The 27,971-nt window shown below is 34.8% G+C and overlaps 1 protein-coding gene across 14 annotated transcripts in view; it reads right to left on the minus strand.

Moving 5' to 3' along the window:
* Positions 1-27,971, minus strand: part of TANC2 (tetratricopeptide repeat, ankyrin repeat and coiled-coil containing 2) — a 369,328-nt gene that overhangs the window by 143,974 nt on the left and 197,383 nt on the right. For all 14 annotated transcript variants that reach the window (XM_072781222.1, XM_072781217.1, XM_072781218.1 and 11 more), the window contains one exon: positions 5,245-5,393. In XM_072781222.1, the coding sequence (XP_072637323.1) occupies positions 5,245-5,393 (149 nt within the window). The remainder of the gene's footprint in view (positions 1-5,244; positions 5,394-27,971) is intronic.

Below are 27,971 nucleotides of genomic sequence, written 5' to 3' on the forward strand. Positions count from 1 at the left end.
AACAACGTTCATTTCAAATAGAACTAAATTTCTCCGTAGAAACTGATTATAGACTGAGAGTGCTTTGTATCTTAAATGATTCTTATATCTGAGGCCATTTCAATGTTTTTGATGGGAAGGAATGAATAATCACCAAAAAGACTGGTGACAATATATTCTGGCTTACCTAATTTATTGACAATCCACTTTTCTTTAGCTCTTGTCTACCTAAATAAACTGCTGAAGTAATGAACAAAAGCATATATTTTTTCAAATACTAAAAAATTTTATCCTTTTCAAAATGTTAAGTGATCAGTGGCAAAACTACTTGAAGGGACACTGATGATAAATTTGACATCTTTAAATGCTAAATTTAAATGAAATTTTTCAACTTCTTCACTTATGGAGTCACTATTTACATTCCTTCCACTAAAATTGAAGATTTAAAATTAACAACTTGACTGGAAAATGTGTTAATCACTAGATATGATACTATTAAGGCTCTTTTACTTATCCTAAAATGAGTTTCAAATACAATCCTTTGTATTTAATCACATGTGTTGAATTCAGGTTCTGATTTTAATTTAAATGCTATAACTAGGTCATAAAAGATCCATTCAATTTAAAGTACAAGTGACACTTTCAGAACCTTGCAACCAAGCAAATCTTTTCAACAATATTAATAATATCAGGAACTGATTTTTGTTAGTCATACCATAAGCCCTCAGATCTATGTCATTTCTCTTCTACTATGTAATTTTTCTCCAGAGGGGGAAAGAGTTTCAATTTCTTTGTAATGTCCTCTATTTTTATAAAATGATGTTGGCCTACCAGAGCAATGAGTTTTAATTGGGCATGCAGCAGAATCACCTGTAGAATGTAAAAAGTAAGCTCCCCAATGAAATTGACAGTTACAGAGCCCCACACCCCAAACTTACTGAATTAGAATTCTCCCTAGTTAGAATCTAACATGGCAATTTTTAACCTCCTCACTCTCAGTTTAAAAAATATGTGGGTAGATGAAACGAACTATACTAGGGTTTGTTGGGTTTTTTTACATTGAATATATCTATAGTCATTCTATATTGAAAAAGTTCCATTTTGGTATGAATCTATTACTTCCACAGCAACTTATTTCCATTTTTAGACAAGATTCTCAGTCTGTTCTTTGAGAAAGGAAACTGTATTATATACATAATACAGCCACTGTTGAGGTTAAGCCTAAACAACACTTAACTACTTTTACTACAAGTTGTTTTCTATAAAATAAAGCTTGTATCACAGAATGTATGCTTTAAAAGCTTTAACTGTTAAAAAAAAAAAAAAGCTTTAACTGTGAAAGCAAAGCTTAAAGATTAAACCATTTAGAAAGTAGATATTTGTTCATGAGTTATGAATTAAAAAGTAGGTTTCATATTTATTTAAAGAGGCTAGCTAATGAGATATAGAAATCTTTTCTAGGCACAGAAAGACAACCTTAACTGTTCTCCATGCTTTAAGCTAAAATGGACATCTAAGTAAACTACTCCACTCATAAAACCTTTCAGTGGTTTTTTCATTGTGTTCTCTGGAAGGATCACAAACTCCCAGTCTGGTTTCTTAAAGGTTCTACATATGTACAAGGTAAAAACTTGATGCAAGAAATTCCTAAACTACATCCTCCTACTCCAGAAACTAAGTGAAGGAAATACAGTGGTTGACTATCACCTTCAGGACTTTGTCTTTTGCAAAAAATGATACACACTGACTTGTCTGTGCTGGATTCTGTCCTTTCTAGTATAATTCTGAGGATGCCATTACTATTCAGGTCTTCCTAAACAAAGCAATCTATCTTTGTTAGCATGCTGTTTAGCTCGGAGGAAAGTCACCAAATGAACATGACCTCCTAATTTTTAATAACCTTCCTATGACCAGAAATTCCAATGATCAATTTAGTCACTTCCTCCTGTGACTCCAAGATAGTTTCGTGGTATACTATATTCCAAGAAGGCTATCATGTTAATATTTTACATCTGTTCAATGCTTTACAGTTTAAAAGATTTAATATACTATTTCATTTATTCCTTATCAACCAAGTATAAGGCAAAATGAATATTATTTCCCTCGTTAAGAAATGTGAATATGAAAATTGCCCTAAAGAATGAAACTTATAAAATAATTTCCTCAAATCATAGTTCCTGCCTATATTTATACACTAATTATACTGCATAGTATTTTATATCTTTTGTTTATATAGCATTTTATAGCTTACAAAGTAATTTCATATTCATCCTTTAATTTGATCCACACAACAATCCTGTCAGGTATTATTATTTCATATTACCCTGAAACAGTATGGTGTAGTTGTAAAGAATAGAGGTTGTAAAAAGCAGACTGCCTGTATTTGAATACTATTCCATCATTTTGTAGTAGTGTGTTTCCACATTTTTATCTGAAATGTGGAATATCAGTGGACCTTACCACATTGAGTTGTAAGGAAGCTTACACAAAATAGTGCAAATAAAGCAACTAGTACAATGATTAGCATGTTAGTAAATGCATTTAAATGTCAGCTGTTATTGCCTATGAAAAACCTAAAGTTCAAAAAGGTTAAGTGACATGTCTGAACTTAAAAAATCATAGATGGTAGAGTTGGAACCAGGACACAGATTTCCTATTTCCGGGTTCAGGGGCTTTTCTTTTTTCTTTCTTTCTTTTTTTAATTGAAGTATAGTTGACACACAATGTCACATAGCTTCAGATGTATAACAGTGATTCCAACAAGTTTATGTTATGCTATGCTCACCACAAATGTGAGTTTTCTATTATTAGAAACAAGAGGATCCTTGGTAAATACTCATACTGTAGCATCACATTCCTTGGTCATTATTAGAACAGTCACATTTTAACTTGACATATATACCAAGAAAGAAGTAATAAATAAAATAAAAATGGATATTTTACTTATAACAATATCAAAAAAGCCCTTAATAGATATCATTCCCATTTTTTATTCACAGGGCATAGCATGCCAACACTATTACAATATAAACTGTATAGAGGGCCTGGGTGTCTCAGTTGGCTAAGTGTCTGCCTTCAGCTCAGGTCATGATCCTAGGATCCTGGGATCGAGCCCAGCATCAGGCTCCCTGCTCAGCAAGGAGTCTGCTTTTCTCTCTACCTCTCCCTGTGCTCCTAGCCCCTACTTGTGCTCTCTCAGACTCTTGCTCTCTGTCTCAAATAAATAAATAAAGTCTTAAAAAAGAGTTATAATATAAACTGATTAACAAAACCATCAATCCCTACCATCATGAACCTTACACTCTTGTATGATACAGACAATAAAACAAAATAAAACAAAACAAAAACCCACAACTAAATATGGAAGATAATATAGTCATGATTAAGAACTCAAAAGAAAATAAAGTAGTAGGATAAGGGGGTATTGTGATGGGCAGGTGCTACCAAAAATAGTTAAGGAAGGCTTGCCTGAAGAGGTAACATCTGAGCAGAGCACTGAATGAAATGAGCAAGTGAGTTATGGGGGAAGCACTTTCCAGTATTAAGGGAATGCTCTGTGTCAGAGGAATGACTCTCTGCCTGAAAGGGAGAAGGGATGGGCAGTGTAGGAAAGGTAAAAGCAAGGGGTCAGATCAGGTTGTGCCCTTCTGACCATGCTGAAGATTTTAGATTTAATTCTAAATGTGATGGGAAAACAGTGGAAGATTGAGAGCCCAGAAGGAAAAGGATCAGATTCACATTTTACAAGGATCACTGTGGCTCTTGTGTGAACAGACTATAGGGGAGCAGAGACATATTAGGAGGCTGTTTATTCATTCAGTAAATATTTACTGAGCAGACAAAGCCTACATGATTTGCTGAAAGAAGTGAGTGTGTAATATGACATAAACACTCAAGAATGGTTCCAATGCTTTTGTCCTAAGCGTACAGGTAATAGAACCTACTCAGAAAACACTGCAGAAGGAGCAGGTTCTGGGAAAAACTCTAAGAGTTCAGTTTTTGACATTTTAAGTGTGAGCTGTATCTTGGACACACAGGTAGAAAAGGGAATACAGGTAGCCAGAAATACACAGGAGTTAAGGGGAAAGGCAGGGTTAGAGTAATTCAGGAGTTAAGAGAGAAAAAAAAATGGAGGAATTTCAGTATGATTAGACTCTCCAGGCATCTGAATTTTATAAAAACTGTCCAGGTGATTATAATGTGCAGCCAGCAAAACCAATGACTGAGGGAATGAGGACATAAACAGAGAAGTGAGGAGAGAGCTCCGGAACACCTGAACATATGATCTATAAATATATCTGAATAATCCTTGATGACTATGATTTTATGACAAAACATATGACATAGACTCTTCACAAATATTTGTTAAGAATATATAAGATGAAATCAATTTGTCATCTTGTAGAATAAAACGATTCACTACAGGACATACATTTTAAAAATTAAGACCACACAAATGAATCTGAGTCTACTTCCTTTGGTACATTTAAACTAAATAATAGTCAAAAGAAAAAAAAATCTATGAAATAAATTTTTTTTCAAATTGCTGATACTTTTTAACTTTCTGACATGAATATTTGGATTCTTAATTTTTCAGATTTTCACTTTCTAATATATATAATTCAAAACTAAAATTTTTGAGCACATCTTTAACAAGTTTTATATACTATAAATATGTAGTTATATTTTGTTATATTTTGTTATTATTTCAGTTTAAAATATTTTCTAATTTCTTGTGGTTTCTTCTTTGACTGAAATGCTATTTGAAAGTATATTAATAGTCAAACATTTAGGGGATTTTCTAAATTGTCTTTTAGCTACCGTCTTCAAGGTTATTATTTTGTAATTGATTAATTCTACTATTATCACAGCAACTGTAATCCAAAATTTGCTGAGACCTGCTCAGCATATTGTCAGTTTGGTAAATAATCCATATGTACCTGAAAATGAAGTGTATTCTACATAATTTCTGGATGTAGTGTTCATATTAAAATGTCAATTGTTTCTTGGCTTTACACTTATTTATTTCCTCATTCACTCCATAAATGAATCAAACCTTTAAAGTGGCTTTTTAAATCTAAGACTGAAACTAAAAGGTGTTTCATAAACTAAAGAAATACAGAGATTATGGAAAATTAAGCTATATCTTTAGGGCTCAAAGTCATTCAACAATTGGGAAAAACACCTACACACAACCTGCAACATTTTTCCTGGTATAATAGGCTGATTTATTCCATGTTTCACAGGTGCCAGCATGCAGTTTACCTGATTTTCATCCTGTACTTCCATGTTGTATTGGTCACCTGGCTGAACTTCCGTGACTTTCTCTCCAAGGAGGAAACCCAGACGAGTCATGAGTGTGTTTGCTGCCTCATCTACAGATGGAGGGGGACCAAGTTCCTGTTCAGCATCACCTATAACAGGCAGACATTGAAACACATGAATCTTTCAAAACAAAATGGCTTCATTCTGCAACTATTCTTACATTCAATTTGGTCATTCCCTTTGTTTTCATTTTAAATCCAAAATTACAAGGTCCCTGCCTAGACACTGATTTTTCCCACTTTGGTGTATTATAACTGATATATTTTCTCGGATTATCCTTAATGTATCTACTTAAAACCTGAGTTTGATAGAGTGTTTGTAACTTACTGAATAGAAGTTTCCAATTCTTTGGCAGTTAGGCTTCCAATTCAGTCCTAGTCTTGGGATCTAGTTCCTGCCACAATCCCCACCTTCATTCAGGTTCTTTTATTTTCTTTTTCTTTCCTCTTACAATTTATGTAATCTTTTTTTTCAATAGATTTTGAAATCAGTTCAAGCTTATAAGAAAGTTTCAATAATACAAAAAATATTTTTTCTTAACCATTTGAAGGTATAGACATGTCCTGTTATCCCTAGTTAGTATGTATGTCCTACAAGTGACATATTTATATATTATATTTATAATACTGTGTTAACTTTCCTCACTTGGTTAAAGTAGTGTTTGCTAGATGTTGCCACTCCAAAATTATATTTTTCTCTTTGTAATGAATAAGTATTTTGTGGGGGGACATTTTGCATCCATGCAAATACATCTCACTTCTCAATATATTTTTAAATTAAAAAATATTTTTTGCAATAAAATATACTTACCAAGATTTTCCATTTTAACTAATCTTACATGTACAGTTCAGTGGCATTAAGTTCATTCACAGTGTTGTACAGCCACTGCCACTGTCCATTTCTAGAATTTTTCATCCTCCCTCAAAGAAACAGCACCATTAAATAAAAACTCCCCATTCCATCCTCTTACTAGCCCCCCAGCTAACCTCTATCCCACTTCCTGTCTCTATGAATTTGCCTATTCTCAGTACCACATAAGTGGAACCACACAATATTTGTCCTTTTACGTCTTGCTTATCTGAATTTGCATGTTTTCAAGGATCATCCATGTTGTAGCATGTATCAGAACTTCACTCCTTTTTATTAATAAATAATATTCCACTGTATGTATACTACCATAGGTTATTCAACTGATGTTGGACATCTGGGGTTGTTTCTGTTAGGTATTATTAATAATGATAGTATGAACTGGTGTAAAAGTATCAGTCTGAATCTTTCAATGACTTTTTGCCCACTATTTTTTAGCATTCACTAATGTTTCTTGGTTAAATTAATTACTACCATGCTTGTCATGTAGTGATTTTTCTAAACCCATCACTCTTTCTACAGTTTAGTTTCTTTTCCTTACCTATTTATCTGAACCAAACAATTCCTATCTACTAATAAGCTATAATCTGTTACTCTCATTATTTGTTTTGTTGCTCCAATTGTCCCAGATTTGGACAGGGGAAGCCCTTTGAATTTGGCTCTTGTAACCTTTAACAAATCCGTGTCATTTTCTGAGCATTATTTTTCTTTCTGGTACAAGATGTTCCAAGCTCATTTTTTACTTTCCCTGTCCTAGCTCTAGAATCAGATGCTTTTCCAAGAAGCCCTGGTTCTTTTTGGTGGAGAAAGGCATATAGAATATCAGGTATACTCATGGCAATTAGGATGCCACCATCCTCCAGATCCACTTGGACAGATATAGGCAGTATAATCATGCACATACATACATACATGTATATATACGTACATTCACACATCTTTATATTCATTTTCACTTATAAATCTGTATATAAATACACTCCCCAAAAGTTCCTGGGGACTTCCAATTCAATTCCAATTGGAAGTCCAATTCAATTCAATTCCAATTCAATTCCATAAGGTAAATTCTACGGTTTTTTTTTTCCAAAGTTGTAAATTTGCACTCCAATAGTGAGAAATCTGGCTCTCAATGTCCTTGCTTAATCTGTTCCCCCTTCACATACAAATGTCACCGCTGTTCATTGCTGCCCTGCTCTACTCTCCCTCATTGGAATCCTATCTCATGCCACAGGAGCTGGACTAGCACTTTTCCCACAGTCAGGGTTATTTTATTTTATTTTTAAGAGAGGGAGAGAGAGTGCACGGGTGTGAGTTGGGGTGAGGCAGAAGGAGAGAATCTCAAGCAGTCTTCCTGCTGAGCTGGGAGCCTGATGCAGGGCTAGATCCCAGGACCCATGAGATCATGACCTGAGCTGAAATGATGAGTCAGACACTTAAACCTGAGCCATCCAGGCCCCCCATGGTCATTTTTTTAAATTGCTATATAATTCATATACCATAAACTCTATCCTCTTAAAAATGTATAATTCCATGGCTTTTCGTATATTCATAAGGTTATACAACCACCCTCACTTTTTTTTTTAAGATTTTATTTATTTATTTGACAGAGAGAGAGTGCCAGAGAATACAAGCAGGCGGAATGGCAGAGGGAAAGAGAGAAGCAGGCTCTTCGCCAAGCAGGGAGCCGGAAGCAGGGCTTGATCCCAGGACTCCAGGATCAGGACCTGAGCCAAAGGCAAACACTAAACCGACCGAGCCCCCTAGGTGTACTCTACCATCACTTTCTAATACTAGAATATTTAAAAAACCCCAAAAAGAAACTCCATTAAGGTTCATTTTTGCCCTGAAATTTAGATCCCTCTCCCCCAAATGCCTGATCACTGGTATTCATTTTAATACTCTGCTTCCAGACTGCTACATTCTTTCCATATAATTTGCTTTTCAGGTTCTCTATTTAGGCTATTTTTCAATGGTTACCAATTATAGGAATTACTCTTTTAAAACCTTTTGACTGAGGGATGCTAAACAAAGTCAGTATGAGGTTTTTACTTGGACTCACCCTCAAGAGAAACTTATTTCCAAGTAGAGAATTTATAATCATTTTTTGGCCTTTTGGCTAAGATAAATACAAATAGAGAATTTACAGAAATCATACAAAAAGGAGCCAGGGAATGCAAGATGATCTACTCTAAATGTGATGTATAAATAATTTATTTAAACTATCTGCTTAAACTAATTTGATTCATGGTCAACATTTTTTCAGATTTTGTTAGTCCGACTTTATAACAATCTAGGTAGCACAGATCCCATAGGACATTACAAAAAAAAAATTTTTTTTTTCTCAGTGAGACATATCCTTTCAATGCAGCAAGCATTAGCTATAATGTCATCTGGTTCAATGCCAAAATATAACAGTTTCTTAATTTTTTAGGATATTCAGTCTTATACATTAAACCACTCCATATGGCAAGAAAGTATGATTTACATGGTTATTATCCAGTTTACATTTATCTTAGCTTCTCTACTAAAGTTATAAGCTGGGGTCAGAGGAATGGATTATATGTGTATTTTTATATACTATTATTGAACTCAAGTGTTCTATCTGTGGAAAATCTATATAGAACTTTCACTGAATTTATGTCAAGAGTTGAAAAATAGGTTCTATTTTCTCTTCCCTACTTCCTTTCTAAGTCAACAAAAATAGATTTCTTGCCATAGAACAGATATAATAGAATCGATGTTATTTTTATTTACAAATATTTAAGTTTATATAGTCCGTGCTGCCCTCCTGCCCTCCCTAAGAATGAAAGCTTCTTATTCCTTGATAAAATAAAAAGGTAACTGCTACATTCAAACTGATGAATTACCCTTTCCCTTTCTAAAGATTAAACTAGCTAAGCTTTTCCAAATTCTTCTTAACGTAGATTCCTGACCTCTATATATTCTGGGGCTCCATTTTGTTTTTTTCTAAGAAGGTATTCTGATAATTATCAAATTTTTCTATGTACACATTAACACTAGGTACCATGAGGATTTATATAATATGAAGGATGTATAGTCATTGACTTTAAAAAGTTTATAATCTATATGGAAAATAAGACAGATTATATGATTCATTTAACATGGTGTTTATTGTATACAAATCACTGAACACTTTTACAAATATTAACTTATTCAGTCTCTATAACAACTTTATGAAATAGGTATTGCTATCCTCATTTTACAGATGAGAAAATTTAGGCACAGAGAAATTAAGTCACAAGCAATAAATGGTAGAGCCATGTTTACAACCCAGGCTCCCTGACTCCAGAATCAATGCTCCCAATTAGTATGTTATATGGCTCCCTCACTGGAAAGTAATATTATAAATAGGTCTAAATAAAAGACAACTTCTTATAAGCCATTGTTTATATATGATATTGTGATATAACAAATACATATTTGGTCCTTGTTCCCAGTTGTTGGAACTAAGCTCCTAAACTATTGGAATTGGCTGAGTGACAGTAGTCAGAGAAGCATCTTTTCTTTTTTTTTTTTTTTTGAGAAGCATCTTTTCTTTTCCATATGCCCTTCTGTGGTGACTCGTAGTGGGTCATTAAACAGCTGCAGGATGGCGGCTCGTTGCCAGAGGAACCAACCATGTAGTTATAGGGTTAGAACTTTCAACGCCTACCCTCCCAACCTACAGGGAGGGGAAAGGGGCTTAAGACTGAATAAATCGATCATGGTCAATGATTAATCAATCATGTCTACATAATGGACATGTTTAATATTTTCATGGATTGAGATTTGGAGAGCTTCTAGGTTGATGAACATATCCACATACTGGGAGGATGGTGCATCTAAATTCCACAAGAACCCAAATCTCTGTGCTCAAGACTTTTCTGGACCTCCCCTTACATACCTCTTTATCTAAATGTTCATTTGTATCATTAAAGATATCCCTTATAAGGGTTGCCTGGGTGACTCAGTTGATTTAGCGTCTGACTCTTGACCTCAGCTCAAGTCTTAATCTCAAGGTCATGAGTTCAAGCCCCATGTTGGGCTCCATGCTAAGCATGGAGCTTACTTAAGAAAAGAAAAGAAAAGAAAAGAAAAGAAAAGAAAAGAAAAGAAAAGAAAAGAAAAGAAATCTCTTTGATAAACTGGTAATACTGAAGTGCCTTCCTGAGTCCTGTAAGCCATTTTGTGATTTTTGAGAATATCATACATAAAAAATTATATAGTATGCAATCTTTTGAGATTGGCTTTTAAAAAATTCAGCATAATGCTTTTAAGATCCATTCAAATTGTTGCCTGTTTCAAAATTTGTTCCTTTTTATTTCTGGGAAGTAGTAATATGTTGCATAGATGTACCACATTTTGTTTAACCATTCACCTGCTGAAGGACATTTGGGTTGTTTCCAGTTTCTGGGTATTTTGAATAAAACTACTACAAACATTGACGTACAATGTTTTATGTGAACATAAGCTCTAGTAGATACAGACCAGGAATTCTGCTAAACATACTACATTATACAAAAGAGCTCGCCCTAACGAATGATTAGTTAGCCTCAAGAGTCAACAGTACTGAAGCTGAGAAACCCTGAAATAGCTAAAATCACTTTACCCTTAAAATCTGTCAAACTGTATATATTCTTATTTGTTCTTCTTCTTCTTCGTTTTTTTTTTTTTTTTTTTTGGAGAGAGAGAGAAATAGAAAGAGAAAGAGCAGGGGGAGGGGCAGAGGCAGAGGGAGAACTAGATTCCCCGATGAGCAGGGAGCCCAACATGGGGCTCAATCCAAGGACCTCAGATCACGACCTACTAAGGCTAAGGCTAAGGTTAAGGCTGAGGCTAAGGCAGGCGCTCAACTGATGGAGCCACCCAGGTACCCTCAATCTGTTATTTCTGAGGATTCCTAGAATTACTTTAATTTCTGGCTCATATTGAATTTTTAGTCTTTAGATTGTTTCCTTCCTGAGTGTGGGGTTTGTTTTCTGCACTACTCAATTCTGCTCCCCCTCCCCCACCTAGGGTACCTGCTCTTGTAATTCTCAAAATTCCTCTTAAATCCTCATATCAAATATTTGCTGTCAAAATGCCTCTTGGGGCACCTGGATAGCTCAGTTGGGTTAAGTCTAACTTCGGCTCAGGTCATGCTCTTGGGGTCCTGGGATCAAACCCTGGGGTGGGCTACACGCTCAGTGGGATGTCTACTTCTCCCTCTCCCTTTCCCTCTGTCCCTCCCCTGTGGTCATGCTCTCTCACTCTCAAATAGATAAATAAAATCTTTTAAAAAAATTCCTCTTCAATCTTTGTACCAAATGTTTTACCCATTTTTTGTCTCATCCATGATCATTCAGGCAACATGAAAAGGATGTCATTTTTATAACCAAACACACCATTAAGGTATATCCCTAAACAAAGATAGTACTTTCCTTGAGTGGAATTCTACTGTGACTTCTTTAATAATGATGAATTTGGAGTATGATAAACAAAACGAGATGATCACTCTAAGACTATTTTACACAAAATAAATCATACAACCTTCATATATTCTCTGGAGATTAAAACTATTTAAATTTACAGCTCTTATTTTATCTTGGCTATTTGAGAGGAGTGTATTTATGTATTAGGCTTTGCTCCCAGAACACTGAAAGAAGAGTACAGCACCATAAGAACTAAAATTTACATGGTAATGGAAAGGTCCAGGAATAGTAAAGAAAACTTATAGAAGAATGACTTCTCTTACTTAATATAATTAATTTAATTTAATATAATGCTAAAGCACTTAAGACAGTATGACTGACACAAGCATAAATAAAAAGACCAATGGAACAGAATAAAGAACTGAGAAGCATATCTATACACATATAATTCATCTGATTTTGGCCATGGGTGAGCCACTGCCATATTTGAGTCATAGGATGGTATTTTCAAAAATTGATGATGGATCAATGTATGAATAAAAATAAAACCTGCTCCTACCTCATACCATATACAAAAATCAATTCCATATGGATTACAGAACCAAATATGAAAGGTAAAACAATAAATTTCCTGGAAGATAAACTAATAGAATATCTGCATGACTTAGGACTAGGCAAAGATTTCTTAAACAGGACACAAAAGGCACTTAGCCACAAAAGAAGATTGGTTTTTAGTGGTTTATTAATAAGAAAAACTTCTGTTCACTAAAGACAGCATTAAGATGGTAAAAAGGTAAGCCATAAGGTGGGAAAAGATTATATACATATATATATTTTTTTTTTTTTTTTTTAAGATTTTATTTAGGGCAGTCTGGGTGGCTCAGCGGTTTGGCGCTGCCTTCGACCTGGGGCCTGAGCCCGGAGATCCGGGATCGGGTCCCGCGTTGGGCTCCCTGCATGGAGCCTGCTTCTCCCTCTGCCTGTGTCTCTGCCTCTCTGTCTCTCTGTGTCTCTTTATTCATGAGGCAGAGGGAGAAGCAGGCTCCAAGCAGGAAGCCCAATGTGGGACTCGATCCCCAGACTCCAGGATCACCCTGGGCTAAAGGCAGAGGCTCAACTGCTGAGCTATCCAGGTGTCCCAGGAAAAGATATCTTTAATTCATATACTCAACAAAGGATTTCTTTATAGAATATATAGAGAACCCATACAAACAACAAGAAAAATAAAGACAATTTCATCAAAAGATGAACAAAAAAAAATCTATATAAGAATTTACAAGAGGATGTCCAAATGTCCAATAAGCATATGAAAAGCTGGTTCAACATTACTGGAAGATGAAGACCAAAATCACAGTGAGATACTACTACATATGTATAGCACAGAATAGCACACAAAATAAACAAACCCTGAATAATACAGGGTAAAAAAAATACTTAGATACTGCTATACTGGTAGAAATGTAAATTGGTAGCACTGAATTTGGGAAAAATTTTAAGCCGAACATACTGAAACTCTAGCATATCCACTGCTAGGTATATAACAAAAGGAAAATATACAAAGGTGTAGCAAATACTCCTAGTAGAATTGTTCATAATAGGCAAAATTGAAAATGTCCATCAATAGTAGATATACAATAAAATATGACGGCAATAAAAGACAATCTCATAAATATGCTATTGAATAAAAGAAGAGAGATTCAAAAGAATACATACTAAGTGATTTCATTTGTACTAAGTGTGAAAATTGAGAAAGGAAATAACAGAATGGTACTCATAATAGTAGTTATATAGAGTGGATAATGATGCAGGGGAAGCATGAGGAAAACTTCTAAAGTGCTGGTAATGTTCTATATCTTGATTTGGGTAATAGGTGTGTTATGGGTGTGTTCTATATGGGGTGCTATATGGGTGTGTCCGTGTCACAGAATTTCATCAAGACTATGCAATTATGACTTGTGCACCTTTCTGTACTTATAGTTTAATTTTTAAAAATTACATAAAATGTATTAAGGACACTGGGTTTGAGAATGAAACAATATTCACAATAATCTGGTTTTTCCCTCCAAGAAAGAAGTCTAAAATTATGAAAAAAGAAACAATGCTGTATTTTAAAATTTAGTATAAAATTAAAAATTACTTGGCCACTCCTCTTATACCACTCATCAACTTAAAGCAGATCAATGACATACAGGTAGGTAGAGAGAAGCCAATGAAAACAAGAAATATTTTATAAATAAAGGAAGTGCTGGAGGCCACAGAGAAAGAAAACAATTAAACTTGTCTTAGAAGGGTGGAGGCAGGAAAAGGAGAGAAGATACCTCTTGGAGGAGGCTATACTCAAAATTCTTATAATAGATGAGGCTGGTTTTTTTTTTTTTTTTTTGTAACAGAAGAGTTAAGGAAAAAGAGCAGAGGGAGCAATTTTCAAATTCAAATTCTATATAACTTACCAGTTCAAATACAGAGCTCTAAGTTCAAAACAGATTAAATGCAGTATATTTAATGTTATTCTAAAAGGGTGTTTTAAATTTATTTCTAGAATAATAATACTGATAGTAGTACTAGTAGTAATAACAACAATAACTAACACTTATTGGGATGTTAGTGTCTAGTACTTTTTTCTAAGTGCTTTACATGTATTAAATCACTTAATCTTCACATGTTCCCTACCCTACAGTTAGTAAAAGAGAGGCCCATGGAGATTAAGTTCTTGCTTGCCCATGGTTACAGTTAGGTCAGTGACAGAGTTAATAGTGAAATCCAGGCTGTCTGGCTCCCGAGTTTGTATTCTCAATCACCTCATTATTTTGTCAGGAAATACATGATTGCTGAATACAAACTGTTTATATGGTTATTTTATTTACTTTTATCTTTAATAGTGTCCTGATGATAGACAATATAGGAAAACATTCATTAACTCAATAAATATTTACTAAGTATTTTCTGTGTGTCCGGCACTGTGTCAGGTGTTACACGTACATTTATGAACAAGGGGCACAGCCCCTATTCTTAAGGAGGTTATAATCTCATAGAGGAAAACAGAAAATTAATCAATCAATTAAATCATAGTAAATTAAACTATGTGAGAAATACAATGAAGGCAAGAAATAGGATGCTGTAAAAAAAAGCAAGTGCTGAACATTTTGGTGTATTTTCCTTGATGACACCAATTTTCCTTTCAGAGATGGTTTACACTTTAAATTTGCAAAAAAAGTGTCTTTTATTTAAAGTAGGCAAACCACAGAGGGGTTAGACAATGACTAAAGCTGTGTCAAAAAATGAGTGTCTAATAGCCAATGAATCTAAACCCCTAATCTACATCCCTAACATGGCAGGCTACACAGTCTCAGTGTATAGACTCTCTTAATTCCCTGCATTCTCTTAGCATTTTCACATCAAGCTGTTTACATTTTCCTTTATGATCTGCTAATTATAAACTGCTTGCTCTCATCTATTTCAAAACTCAGAAATTTGTACCACATTTAATCAAATAAAGAAACCCATTCTTTCTTTCCAACAGCGTTCTAAAACCTATGATTAGCTTGGCCCAAGTGCCAAAGCAAACCTGGTTATATTTTCAATTCTTAGTTCTTAAATGATTACCTAAACTTTTTCCTTTTCTAATGAATATTGGAAAATGCGTGGCTGTTAAAATCAGGGCTGTTATTTGTCACAGTAAGTGCTGAAGTCGGCATGGAGGCTCTGCCACATTCTCCCAAAACGGAGCTCCAGTTTTATTATATAGCTCCAGTTCTTCAAGCTTGTGAACCCCTCTGTAGTAAATTAGAAAGTGAAAAGATAGATTCTTAGTAGACAGAAATCAATGTCATTTACATATATTTATAATGTACTCAATTGCTTCATTTTACCTGATGTTTTGGGTTCATCTCATTCATTCAACACACACCAAATAAACATCTACTATGTACTTACTAGTCACTACACTAAGCACTGTGGATTTAGTTGTAAGCATAAGGAAGAAAATATATTAAATCGTTCAGATGGATTTTTTTTTAAGATTTTATTTATTTATTCATGGCGGGGGGTGGGGGCAGAGACACAGGCAGAGGGAGAAGCAGGCTCATGCAAGGAACCTGACTTGGGATTTGATTCCGGGTCTCCAGGATCACGCCCCAGGCTGAAGGCAGGCGCTAAACTGCTGAGCCACCCAGGGATCCCCCCCAGATGGGTGTTTTTGATAATTTTAGTGCTTATTTTTTCTCGGTTGGATACCTGAGAAGAAATGATGGAGGATTAATCATTTAAAAGCTTTCATTTGGGCAGCCCTGGTGGCCTGGTAGTTTAGTGCCACCTCTGGCCTGGGGTGTGATCCTGGGGACCTGGGATCGAGTCCCACATCAGGCTTCCTGCATGAAGCCTGCTTCTCCCTCTGCCTGTGTCTCTGCCCCTATCTCTCTCTGTGTCTCTCATGAATAAATAAACAAAATATTAATAAGTAAATAATTAAAAGCTTTCACTGGAAAAATGCCATGATGATTCACCTACAGCTTAACCCTTTTCTCTAGGGCAAACAGCATATCTTCTCTGTCATAATAAAAAATGTCACTTGGTTAGGGAAAGATAAGGCATCTGATGTATGAGAGAACTCATTGCATAGAATTTTAACTAAGAAAAATAATATCATTGTTCTGTTAAGTTACCAGAAAAAAAAAATCTGTATTTTGTGCCCTTGACTATAATGGAAGTTTTACTTGTACACAAATGAATTCTAACCAATGTTCTTTAAGACTTATAAATAGAAAAATTACTTGTATAAAAAAAATAATACCTTTAGATTTTAAGGATAACCTTCATTTCTATAGTAGCCAAAGATGATATACATGGATTAACAGAAGATTAACTCTTTAATAAATACACTAGTCATTTTGTGGTAAAACACAAAAATGTCTTGTGTGGCTTTTGAAATTCAATGTTTTAATCAAACATTAACCATCAGGTAAGAACATTCCTTCTAAATTGATTTGCAACAGAGCCAAGAAATAGAAAGCCAGACTGTAGTAAGCTTATGTCTCATGATCCTCTTTAAACATGAAAAGAAAATCTCTCATCATTTTGCATGATGACTCCTATTTCCTATTCAATTTTTTTTTTCTGGCAACAACAGAAACATCAGTTTCATCTACTCACATTTATAATTGAACTTTTATGGCTACTATAGAAGTTAAGATAAAAGCAGAAAACATAGTAATGCTGAACTTATCTCAATGATCTATGAAATATATTTGAGATTTGTGGCTCAATAAAGTAGACATTTTCCTTTCCAAACTAACGATAAGAGGTCAAATGAGGCCTGCTGGAGATCAGGAACAGAAAGGCAAGTTTTTCAACAATTTAGTATCAAGGGTCATATAACCACAATAGGCAAAACTTACAAAATTTTGATGCAAATTACAAATCTTTAGTTCCCAAGTCCAAAGAGGAGACAACTTGCTCAAAGAGATGGACCATGAATCAACTCTAAAAGTCTGTTTGAAAAGGGAACTTCTTTATATTTCAAGTAATCACCTGGCTAATACTACTATTTCAATTTATTATATTGCTCCCAGAACTTAAGGAGACTGGTTTATTCAAAGAGGTTAAGTTCTAAGACTGTTTTAGTATACAGTCTGCTTCCATTTAGCTTCATGGAGAGCACAGAATGAAAAATGAAGATTTTTTTATTTATACACTTTAGAATATGTATGCAATCTAAAAATATAAATGCTCAAATTCCATCCTCCCACCCCAAAGGAAATGGTGTTGTCAAAGACCTTTCAGTAACTGGAAACCCTCTAGCTTATGATAACTAATAAAAACTGAACAAAATATACCTTAAAAATGTTTTTAAAAACATTAAAGACCAAACAAGGTGGTGACAAATCAAAAGACAAGAACAGAAAGAAGATGAAAATCCAGAATGGAGATCTCGTCCAGCACCAACGGTCACTTTAACCAGGGGAAGCAGTAATTTCGCAGCTGAGCTGTGCTTCTGTCTGTCTCATGAGGTCAGGGAACCAAAACTGCAGTCTAGGATCTGCCAAGAGTGGGAAATCTAGTAAAGCAACCTACACTTTGGGCTGAAATCTTAACTGTACCCTGGGGGTAAAGATAAACCGGAAGTAAACTAGGCCTTGAAATTTTGCCTTATGTCATCTGAAACCACAAACTCTGAACTTGGATCAAACTGGTCCCACGTGGCAGAAGCCAATACAAATCTTCTCTAGAGGAAAAAAAAAAAATCATCATCCTATCTTCACGTTATTTCTACACATATTTTCAAATATTAAATCCAGTTACATAAAAATAATTAGGAGTATGAGAACACAAAAGAATCTGAAGAAATAATGGACAAAAGTAATAGTGGTGCAGGTGATGGGGTACAGTACTATAGTTGATCTCTTCTTTTTTTTTTAAGATTTATTTATTTATTTATTTATTATTTATTTATGACAGAGAGAGAGAGAGAGAGAGGCAGGCAGAGGGAGAAGCAGATTCCGTGCAGGAAGCCTGACGTGGGACTTGATCCCGGGTCTCCAGGATCACACCCTGGGCTGAAGGCAGCCATAAACCATTGGGCCATTGGGGCTGCCCAAGATAATTCTTAATATATCTCATAAAGTTGTGGTAGAAAAGAGCTAGCGTCTGTGGGATGATGATTGGTAGAGATGGAGGAAGGAGAGAGTAATGGAAGAGCTGCAAGAGTGATGATCACAGCACTGGAGATGGCAAATATTTCCCTAACACCACTAGAAGCTACTGTTTTTTGTTTTTTGTTTTTTGTTTTTAAGATCAATTGATTGATTGATGATAGACAGAGAGAGAGGCAGAGACACAGGAGGAGGGAGAAGCAGGCTCCATGCCAGGAGCCCGACATGGGACTCAATCCTGGGACTCGAGGATCGTGCCCTGGGCCAAAGGCAGGTGCTATGCTAAACCACTGAGCCAACCAGGGATCCCCTAGAAGCTACTGGTTGAGGAAAGTCTCCTCAGTTCTTTTCTTTACAAAGTAACTTCACATTTCAACTGTTTAATCATGCATGTTTTCTCCTGGTATAGCTAACTATAGCAGCTAATAACAAATGATATTCTAAATGGTAGTATATGGAAGCTAATAAAGGACCTAAATCAGGAACTCTTGATCCGAGATCCTCTGCTATCTGCTCTATTGAAAGTCTGTGAATCCCCTGAAATCGTACGTTGAATTTTTTAAATTTTTTTAAAAGATTTTATTTATTTATTCATGAGAGACTGGGGGGCGGGGGCGAAATTGAGACACAGGCAGAGGGAGAAGCAGGCTCCATGCAGGGAGCCTGATATGGGACTCGATCCTGGGTCTCCAGGATCAGGCCCTGGGCCGAAGGTGGCACTAAACCACTGAGCCACCCGGGCTGCCTGAAATCATATGTTTTAAAGGGAGAGAGTAAAAGAAAATTTCATTCTTTTATCCTCCAGTGCTTCTCTGCACCTCCTAAAAAAAAATAACAACTCCCAGTAACCCATAGCAGAGACTGCAAACTCAAATACCCTCAGGATACAAGCAGTTTTAATATGCCTGTCATGACTGGGTTAATGGTAGCAGGAAGTGATAAAATATATATTGAACTGCCACCAAGAGAGTATTCTAATACTAATTTTTTAAAAAGTGCTTGCCAAACAGGTTTTTGATTAACTAGAAAAACTGGTCTACTGCTTTAGGGTTAAACATAAGTTTGGAGGTTAAGATGGTGGTCTAAGATGCTTTCCATAGTTCTAAGAACTACCTTTCAATATGGCTCAGAAGACAGTAAAATAGAAAAATGGGAGATTGATGGGAACACTAGATTCATGTTAGTCTATCAATGACACAGATCACTGTCAATCCTCAACTGAGAGCAAAAATTGCCTAAGTTGGGGCAGGTACATAAAAATCTAAGGAATTTTAATTATAGGACCCCACTTCTTGAAAATGGAAGGGTCTAAATCTCTCCTACTTATCCCTCCTTCTCTTCCAAATTACTGCCTTCTTTAAATTAACTCACCTAGGGCCCAAGTTAAAGAATCAAGAATCAACTTTTAGGGAATCTCTCCAATTACAGAGAGGAGTATTTAGATGCCTTGCTTTAGGGTATGGAATGGGAGTTAGAAATAATGCAAATCCATTAGAATAGTCTTTCTTATTAACTTTGGTTTATTCAACTAGTTTACAGATAAAACTATTTACATAAAGCAACAAACCTGTTTTATTAATTTTCTTGAAACCCAGACAATATGAAAAATTTTTTATGTAGGTGTAATTTTCTGGAGGCATTGTCCATAAATTTCATCAGGAATCATTTTGCAATATATACGTATATGAAATCATGCTTATTGGAGACCTTAAGCTTACACAATGTTATATATCAATTATATCTCAAAAAAGCTGGAAAAATTTTTTTTTACAAATAGGTTCCCTAAAAAACAGTAAGTAAACTTAAATCCCATCTTTAATTCTGCAGTCTTATTACTGATAACTTAGACATAAGTGGGCAAAAAAGTCACCCACACATATACACACTTAGTTGCTCTGCCTTTTGCTTTTCAGAAATTAAATTTCTAAAAGATTAGGGATTATATATATATATATTTTTTTTTGTTTGTTTGTTTGTTTGTTTGTTTTTAATTAGTAGAACCCAACCTGGGGCCTGAACTCACAACCCTAAGATCAAGACCTGAGCTGAGATCAGGAGTCAGACACCCAACTGACTGAGCCACCCAGGTATCCCAGGACTCTGCATATTTTTTAACTCACTAGTTTGGCACTTAGCTAAGAAAATGGGCTTTTAAAAGCTAATAATCTCCTATCACAATGCCCTACTACTGATTCTCTCCCACTGAAGTAGGAATCATTACAGAGACAGGATATATAGAGATAGAAAGCACTCACTGCTGGCAACACTTACAGTGTTTCATTGCTTAATAATTGCTTCCAATGTACAAGAAGTAGTATGTGCACACTGATGTAAGATGATGACTATTTGGCTGGGATAAAAAGCACTATTTGACAAGCTCAAAAGCCTTAAATACTTCACTGAAATCTCCAAGACTGATGTTTCTCACTGAGTGTTCCTTTGGGTTTTAAACTGAGGTTTCTAATGTCTGCTTGGAATAGACATATATTTGAGATACAAGTTATGGTAAGGAAGCATTACTGCTGTAATGCAGTATTCTCCCTATTATTCCCTTATTGGCCTGGACTTCCTCATCCATAGCACAACTTATTCTAATGTAGAAAGCTAGGTATGTATATACTGGTCACAGTAAGAAAAAGGATTATCCTCAAAACTCATGTTTGTCTAAATAACAAATTTACTCTCTGTTGGCTTTCAAATCTGGGATTTATTCTAGAAATTGCACACTAAAATAACACGATGTAATGATGCAGGCTTAAAGAGAAAAGTATCATTCTAGAAAGAATTCTTTCACTTATACTGTACTGTCAATAGTACAGACTGGGAAAGACCTACAGATAGTTATATGAAAAGTAGCAGGTGAGGGGCACCTGGCTGGCTCATTCAGTGAGCAATTCTTGATATTGTGAGTTCAAGCTCCACATTAGGGGTAGAATTTACTTTTTTTTTTTTTTAAGTGGAAGGAGAGCTTTGAAAATAAAATTGGTAGGACAACAGGAATTCTGGTGAACCAGTAGCTAAAACCCTTAAAGAACAAGTGGTATGACCTCAGAGTCTAGAGAAACTTCAACAAAGGAAGTGATTGGTACAGTTTGACAATGTGAAATGGAAAGGTGAAGTGTTAGGGAAGAAAGTAGGGGAATGGTCTAGAATGGACTCTCCTGGGTCAGCTCTTATTTAAAAACTTGTTGGTGTACATAAGAATTTAATTCTTCCTTCAGTTGTTTATTTTTTAAGATTTATTTTTTTTGAGAGAGAGAGAACATGAGCATGGGAGGGGGACAAAGGGAGAGGGATAAAGAGTCCTAAGCAGACTCCACGCTGAGCACAGAGCCCAACATGGGGCTCGATCTCATGACCCTGAGGATTACCACCTGAGCCAAAACTAAGAGTTGGATGCTTAACCAACTGTGCCACCTAGGTGTCCGTCAGATGTTTAAATGTGGTATTTTCTTTTACTCTCCCTGAGTAAGTTGAAGGATGAGGAGTGGAGAATCCAGCTGAAGGTATGTATTTGCAGTAGCTGCCCCTTTTCAAGGATTGGCTTATCTAATGCCAAAAGATATGCTTGTAGCATAAGCTGTTCCTCAAATAATTCTACTATTTTCCAAATAATCTGAATGTTTTGGTGTGTACATGGTACCTGACAAAGCAGCTCTTATTAGATTTTCAGTATGTTTCATACACTCCTGATTGCCTATCGTTAGCATCTACTATTACTTATCTCTAGTATTTACCTCTACCATTTATTCTGGTATTTTTCCTTGTTTGCAAGATGTTCCCATTTTTAGTACTTGTTATTGTTTTATAGTTGACTACTTATTCATCTCATATTTGTTGAGTATTATACAGCAGTCACTAGTCTGAGCAGTAGGGATACAGTAATGAAAAAACTGGACAAGTCCTACATTCACAGATCTTATAGTTTAGCATAGTTCATATAGCAATAGACTAACCTCTCCATTCCCTGGGTCACAATTTAGGAAATCCTGTTCTAAGTAAGGTATCTGTTCTAATATAGTAAATACAATCTAAGATCATAACCAGATACATTAATCTTCCATAATGTATATGGTTTATGCATTTTTTTAAAGCACAGATAGGTTTAAATACTGGCCACATCTTGGTAAGGAATAATGTTATACTTTGAAAAAAATTTCTGAATAGTGAGAATAGGAGAGAAAGGTATACTACAAAAGGGTGGTAAGTTGTCTTTGTTCCCTATTCTTCTTTTCTATGTTGATCAAGAAAAACAAAAAAGCAAACGTTAGCTGCAGCATCAGAATCTTAATATGACACCATAAGACAGATTTTTCCAAGGCCAAATCGCATGAAAGTGGCATAAATTATATTAGCTATTTTCGTTGAATATATTTTTCTATAAAAGTCAAAACACATTACAGTAAACTTTAAGGTATAATAGCACTGATTATAAATTGCTTAATAGTACAGATTACTCTAATAATTTGTAATCTGTAAATAATCTATACTGGTAAAGTAAGGGGAAAGACATGTATAGTTATAAGAAAGAAACAGGAAATTTCTGAATATAAAAAGGGTGGATACTAGGGATACATGGAATTTTTCTGTTGGAATGCAAGGATGAGAAAGATTTATGCTTCCAGGCCATGGAATGGTGCATATCAAATATGTAGGAAAAAACAAGAAAAAGTTGTTGCTTCATTTAAATAACTTTCCTCAAAATTCCAATTTACTCCCTTGAGTGTGGATTGGACACAGTGACTTGCTTCTAACAAAGAGAATATGGCAAAAACTGATAGTGTGTCACCTTTTTAAAATGTTTTATTTATTTAAGTAATCTCTATACCCCACATGGGACTTGTACTAACGACCTAAAGATCAAGAGTCACACCCTCTTCAGACTGAACCATCCAGTGCCCTGTCACTTTTGAGATTATACTATAAGACTGTCACTTTCATTTTGCTTGCACTCAATCTGCCTCTTGCTTGCTTGCTCTCGTGAAGCAAGCTGCCATGTTGTAAGGTGCCCTATGGAAAAATCCACATGGAAAGGAACTGAAGGCAGCCTTTGGTAAAAAGCCAGTAAGGAACTAAGACCGTCACAACAGCCCATAGGGAACCAAATCCTTCCAACAATCATATAAGTATGATTGTTGATCATATATGATCATATATGTATGATCCTTGAAAGAGGATCCTTCCCAGTTAAGCCTTGAGATTATTATAGCCCATGCTATCAACTTGGCTGCAGCTTGTGAGCAACATTGATCCACAGAAAGGAGCTAAGCTGCATCTAGATTCCTGACCCACAGAAACTATGAGATAGTAAGTGATATTGTTTTAAGCTACTAAATTTTATAGTAATTTGTTATACAGGAACAGATCACTAATACAGAATCTATTCTCAAGGGTACTCAGTGAAAATAAACAGAATTTAACCAACACTTCCTGCAAGTCTTATAAGCATAAGTTTAATAATGTATAACTTCTAGATAAGCAAAACATAAACAAAAAGACAAGGAAGATTTTAAGTGACTTAGAAATAAAGGATGGCACTGGTGATATAAAGAATTCATAAATCTTGAGTTTGCTGGGTGTCAAAACACAAGTCAGGAATACCTTTCCATCCCTTCCTTCCTCCCATAGAACTTTTCATGGACATTGGGCTACAGGAATATACAGCTTAGGAAAAGAGAAACATAAAACAACATTTATTTTCAGAAATAAATTTATAATAATACAATAATATATACATGTGAGAGATAAGTTATTAGTCATAATAACTGATGTTCCAAATGCTGAGCTAAGTAAACTATGCATATTATCTTTTTTAATCATCACACTCTATGGAGTAGGTGATGTTACTATCTTCATTTTACAAATGAGGAAACAGAGGATTAGAAAGATTAAGTAATAAAAGTTATGCAGCTAATATGTGACACAGCTAGAGTTGAATCCAAGCTGTCTCATCCTGGGCCCAAGCTATTTACCACTGTGAAAAACTGCCTCTATTTAAAAACAAACAAACAAACAAAAAAACGAAAACCAAATCCCACACACCTTAGCATCTATGAATATACATAGATTGCTTGTAAAAACAACCAATAACTACAGGTTACAGGTGTACTTTTATCCTCTGCAAAGTACTCTAAAAAGGATGATAGCCTTATCCACAGCATTCTTAGATAAAAGGCATTAAAGGTTCTACAACATTATGATAATTGTAGCTAAGATTTATATAGCACTATGGACCACAAATATGGTTGTTTTGATTATTTTACATATTTTAATACATCTTTACAGTATTCTTATGGTGTAGGTAATATTATAATATCCATTTTACAGATAAGGAAATTAATTTCTTTTGGTAATTATTTGCTCAAGTTCACACAAGTAGTGACAAAACTAATATTTGAACACAGGTACTCTGGCTCCAAGGTCTGCAGTCTACACTAGTGCATTTTACTCTAAACCAGTGCATTTTACTTCCTCAAAAACTACATTAAAATGTTTTTCAGTTAATGGGAAAATTGTTCTTTTGCGTATCTAAATTTGTGGATCTAAGTACCACATTCATAGGCCAAGTCTTTTGAATTTATGAAGCAAAACACCTTGAGAAAAGTTAATCTAAAAGTTTATGGGATGACACTATTCATCTTTTAAACAATGATAAAATGTAAATCAGGAAAACAACTAAAAATGATCAAAATGAAACATTTTATTTGATAAAGAATTTGTACACTGAAATAACTTCCTAACATGTTAAGAACTTACTAGTGGATAAGGAAGTCTGGGCAAGAAAAGCTATCCATATTCATATTCTAGTTCTTTAGCATGCTTATTTTTGTAACCAGTAATCAGGCAGTGTCTCTCATACTTAAAATACACTGAAATATGTTCAGTTTATCTCTCTGCTTCTGAGCTCTACTTTCTATACCAACTTTCACACTGTATGATTAGAGCAGCACTGTCAATTATCCCCTTCATTCCATTTACAAGTCTGTCCACTGTCCATATATACATATGTGTGTGTGTGCGTGTACACATATATTCTTTGATGTTGCTCTAGTAGCTACACCACATAGCTACTAGAGCTATACCACATAGCTTCAAGACCACAACAGTATTTCTTTTCTCCTTTACTTGGGGTGGGTAAAATATGTGTCACAGACTGCTTTGGGAACCTGTTACAGAAAGAAGCACACAGGTACCTTATAGAATCATATTTGTGTATAATAACCATCATAATTGTGTATAATAAGGATTACCCCTAAAGTTCATCAATTTAAGTCAGGTTAAAAACCCTGCTTTATACTTATTGTGTTTACAACACAGACATAGGGAATATGAACATAACATAATAGAAGATGTGAAGGACAAGAAAAGGCTCCTGGTATCTACATGTCAATCAAAATCATACAGAGGGTTTTAAACTATAATTTTAAGTATAAAATTTGAGCAAAACAAATGAAACATGCCTAACTAACAAAGATAACATTTGATAATGTTTTCAGGGAAAAATAAATGGGAAGAAAAAGATGAGAAAACAAATCATCCTTTTCTTTTAAACAGAATGACCACAACTATATAGAAGTTGGGGAAAGAGGTTCAAGGAATTAGTCACTTTTTATAAAACATTTATCTACAGTGGCTTGTACTTGTGCAACAGAATGTACAATGCTGATAGGAAATCCAGAGGAAAAATCATTACGAATTCAAGAAATATATAAATGAGTATGTCCCAAATAACTATTATAAAACTCTCCCCCATTCTTGAGTTTCAAATACATCCTAATCTTGTTGTCACCTTAAATAACACTGTCCTTTGAAGGACAGTGCCATTTTTAAAGAGATTTAAAAGATCTATTATAAAAAGATTAATCTCAAATTTCTCTGAAAACATTCAGTGTGGATAAAAGCCTATCTATTTTCAGAACACTGGTCTGGACTTTGGCCCTTAACCTCGCACATGTAGTCAAAAGTCCTATAAAACTGTTGAGTTGGCCTGCCATCTGGGTTAAGATTCATTTCTACAGTTGAAATGATGTATTACTATAATATCCAATACAAAAAGTTAAGAAACAAAGGCATAAATAGAGTATCACCATCCTTTAGTGGCATATGATTGCTAAAAATTTTGGATACAAATTCAATGCAGAAACTTTAGAAAATGAACAAAGTGTAATGATGATGATGAATTAACAACAGGAAAGGTATTCTTATTATTTTGCCTAAAGTAATAAGCATTTGGCATATGTGTTATTCTACTTGATCTTAACAACCCTAAGAAATAAACCTATCATTAAAGACCTGTTTTTATCAGTTTGCAAGGAATTTAAGGTTATGAAAGTTAACACATAGATATAGCTAGTGGATGTCAGAAATTAAATTCAGATCTAACTCCAGAATTTGAGCTCTCATTTACTGATATATGCGGCCCAAGAAAGAAAATTAAAACCACCTGTAATCCCACCAACCAGCTACAACCACTGCTAACATGACCATTCTCTCACCAATCCCATTCTCTCCTGACTTCCCAACCAATCCCAATTATCTCTCTCTTTAGGAAACCAATGTTTTCCCTATGAATAAATAAATAAATAAATAAATAAATAAATATATATAAATACATATTTAGTATGTTAAATTATAGAAATAACATCATAGTATATGTCATGTTGCTGTGACAGAAAACTGAGGCACAGAGATATTATATCACATGTTTAGGATCATATGACTAGTAGGGGGGAAATCAGAACTGAAACGTAATTAAGATACATTTAACTAAAAATGATCCTAGGGCACTTGTGTGGCTCAGTCGGTTAAACACCCGAATCTTGATTTTGACTCAGCTCATGATCTCAGTGTTGTGAGATTGAGCCAAGAGTTGGGCTCATGGCTGGGCGTGGAGCCTGCTTAAGATTCTCCCTCTCTCTTTCCATCCACCCTTCCCCTATCCCCTTCCTGTCTAAAATAAATAAATAATAATTAAAAATAATTAAAAATGACCCTAAACCTTTACATCTCTCCTCCTGCCCCATTATTTAGAAAACACTTTAAAACCCTGCAGTATACTTCAGGATTATCACTATAATAATAACAAAATAAGCTAACATTTATTTATAAGTATTTACTATGAATCAAGCTGCTTGTAAGAGCTTTACATTTATTAGTCGGATTTAAGATTATTATTACCATTTTTATAGATGAGAAAACTGAAAGGTTAAATGACTTGCCTAAAACCACACAGCTAATAAATAATGCCATAAGCAGGAAAGTTAAGAGTATAGGATGAATCTATTCTCTTACCTTGGGAACTGCTTTTATTGAAATCACGGGTTATCAGTTGGTTACCCTAAAAATGGATTATAGTCCAGTCTCATACTTAAAAACTGAATTTTCTGCTTTTTAACTTAAAGATAGTTTAAGGGGGTGTTTATAGAATTTAAACAGTACCAGAATTATAGGCAATCTATCTCTGGACTACATTGTGTCCACTCCAAGAGTTCAATAATAAATTGTTTGTGATCCTATACATATCACTTAAGTTTTCTAAGTCTTAATTTCTCCACCATAAGACAATTATCAAACACAATTCACTTAACAATTGCTCTGGTAGGTCAGTTATGTAACATGATCAATCATGTCCCATGATTTTAAGTACAGAACCAAAACATACTGTTTACTTGTGTTTTTCTCACATTTTCTGCATACAACAAATTTGATTCGAGGAATAGTAAAATGTAAGTTAGGTATTTTG

The sequence above is a fragment of the Canis lupus genome, chromosome 16, assembly GCF_048164855.1.
Source record: "Canis lupus baileyi chromosome 16, mCanLup2.hap1, whole genome shotgun sequence".
In the NCBI taxonomy this organism is placed as follows: Eukaryota; Metazoa; Chordata; class Mammalia; order Carnivora; family Canidae; genus Canis; species Canis lupus.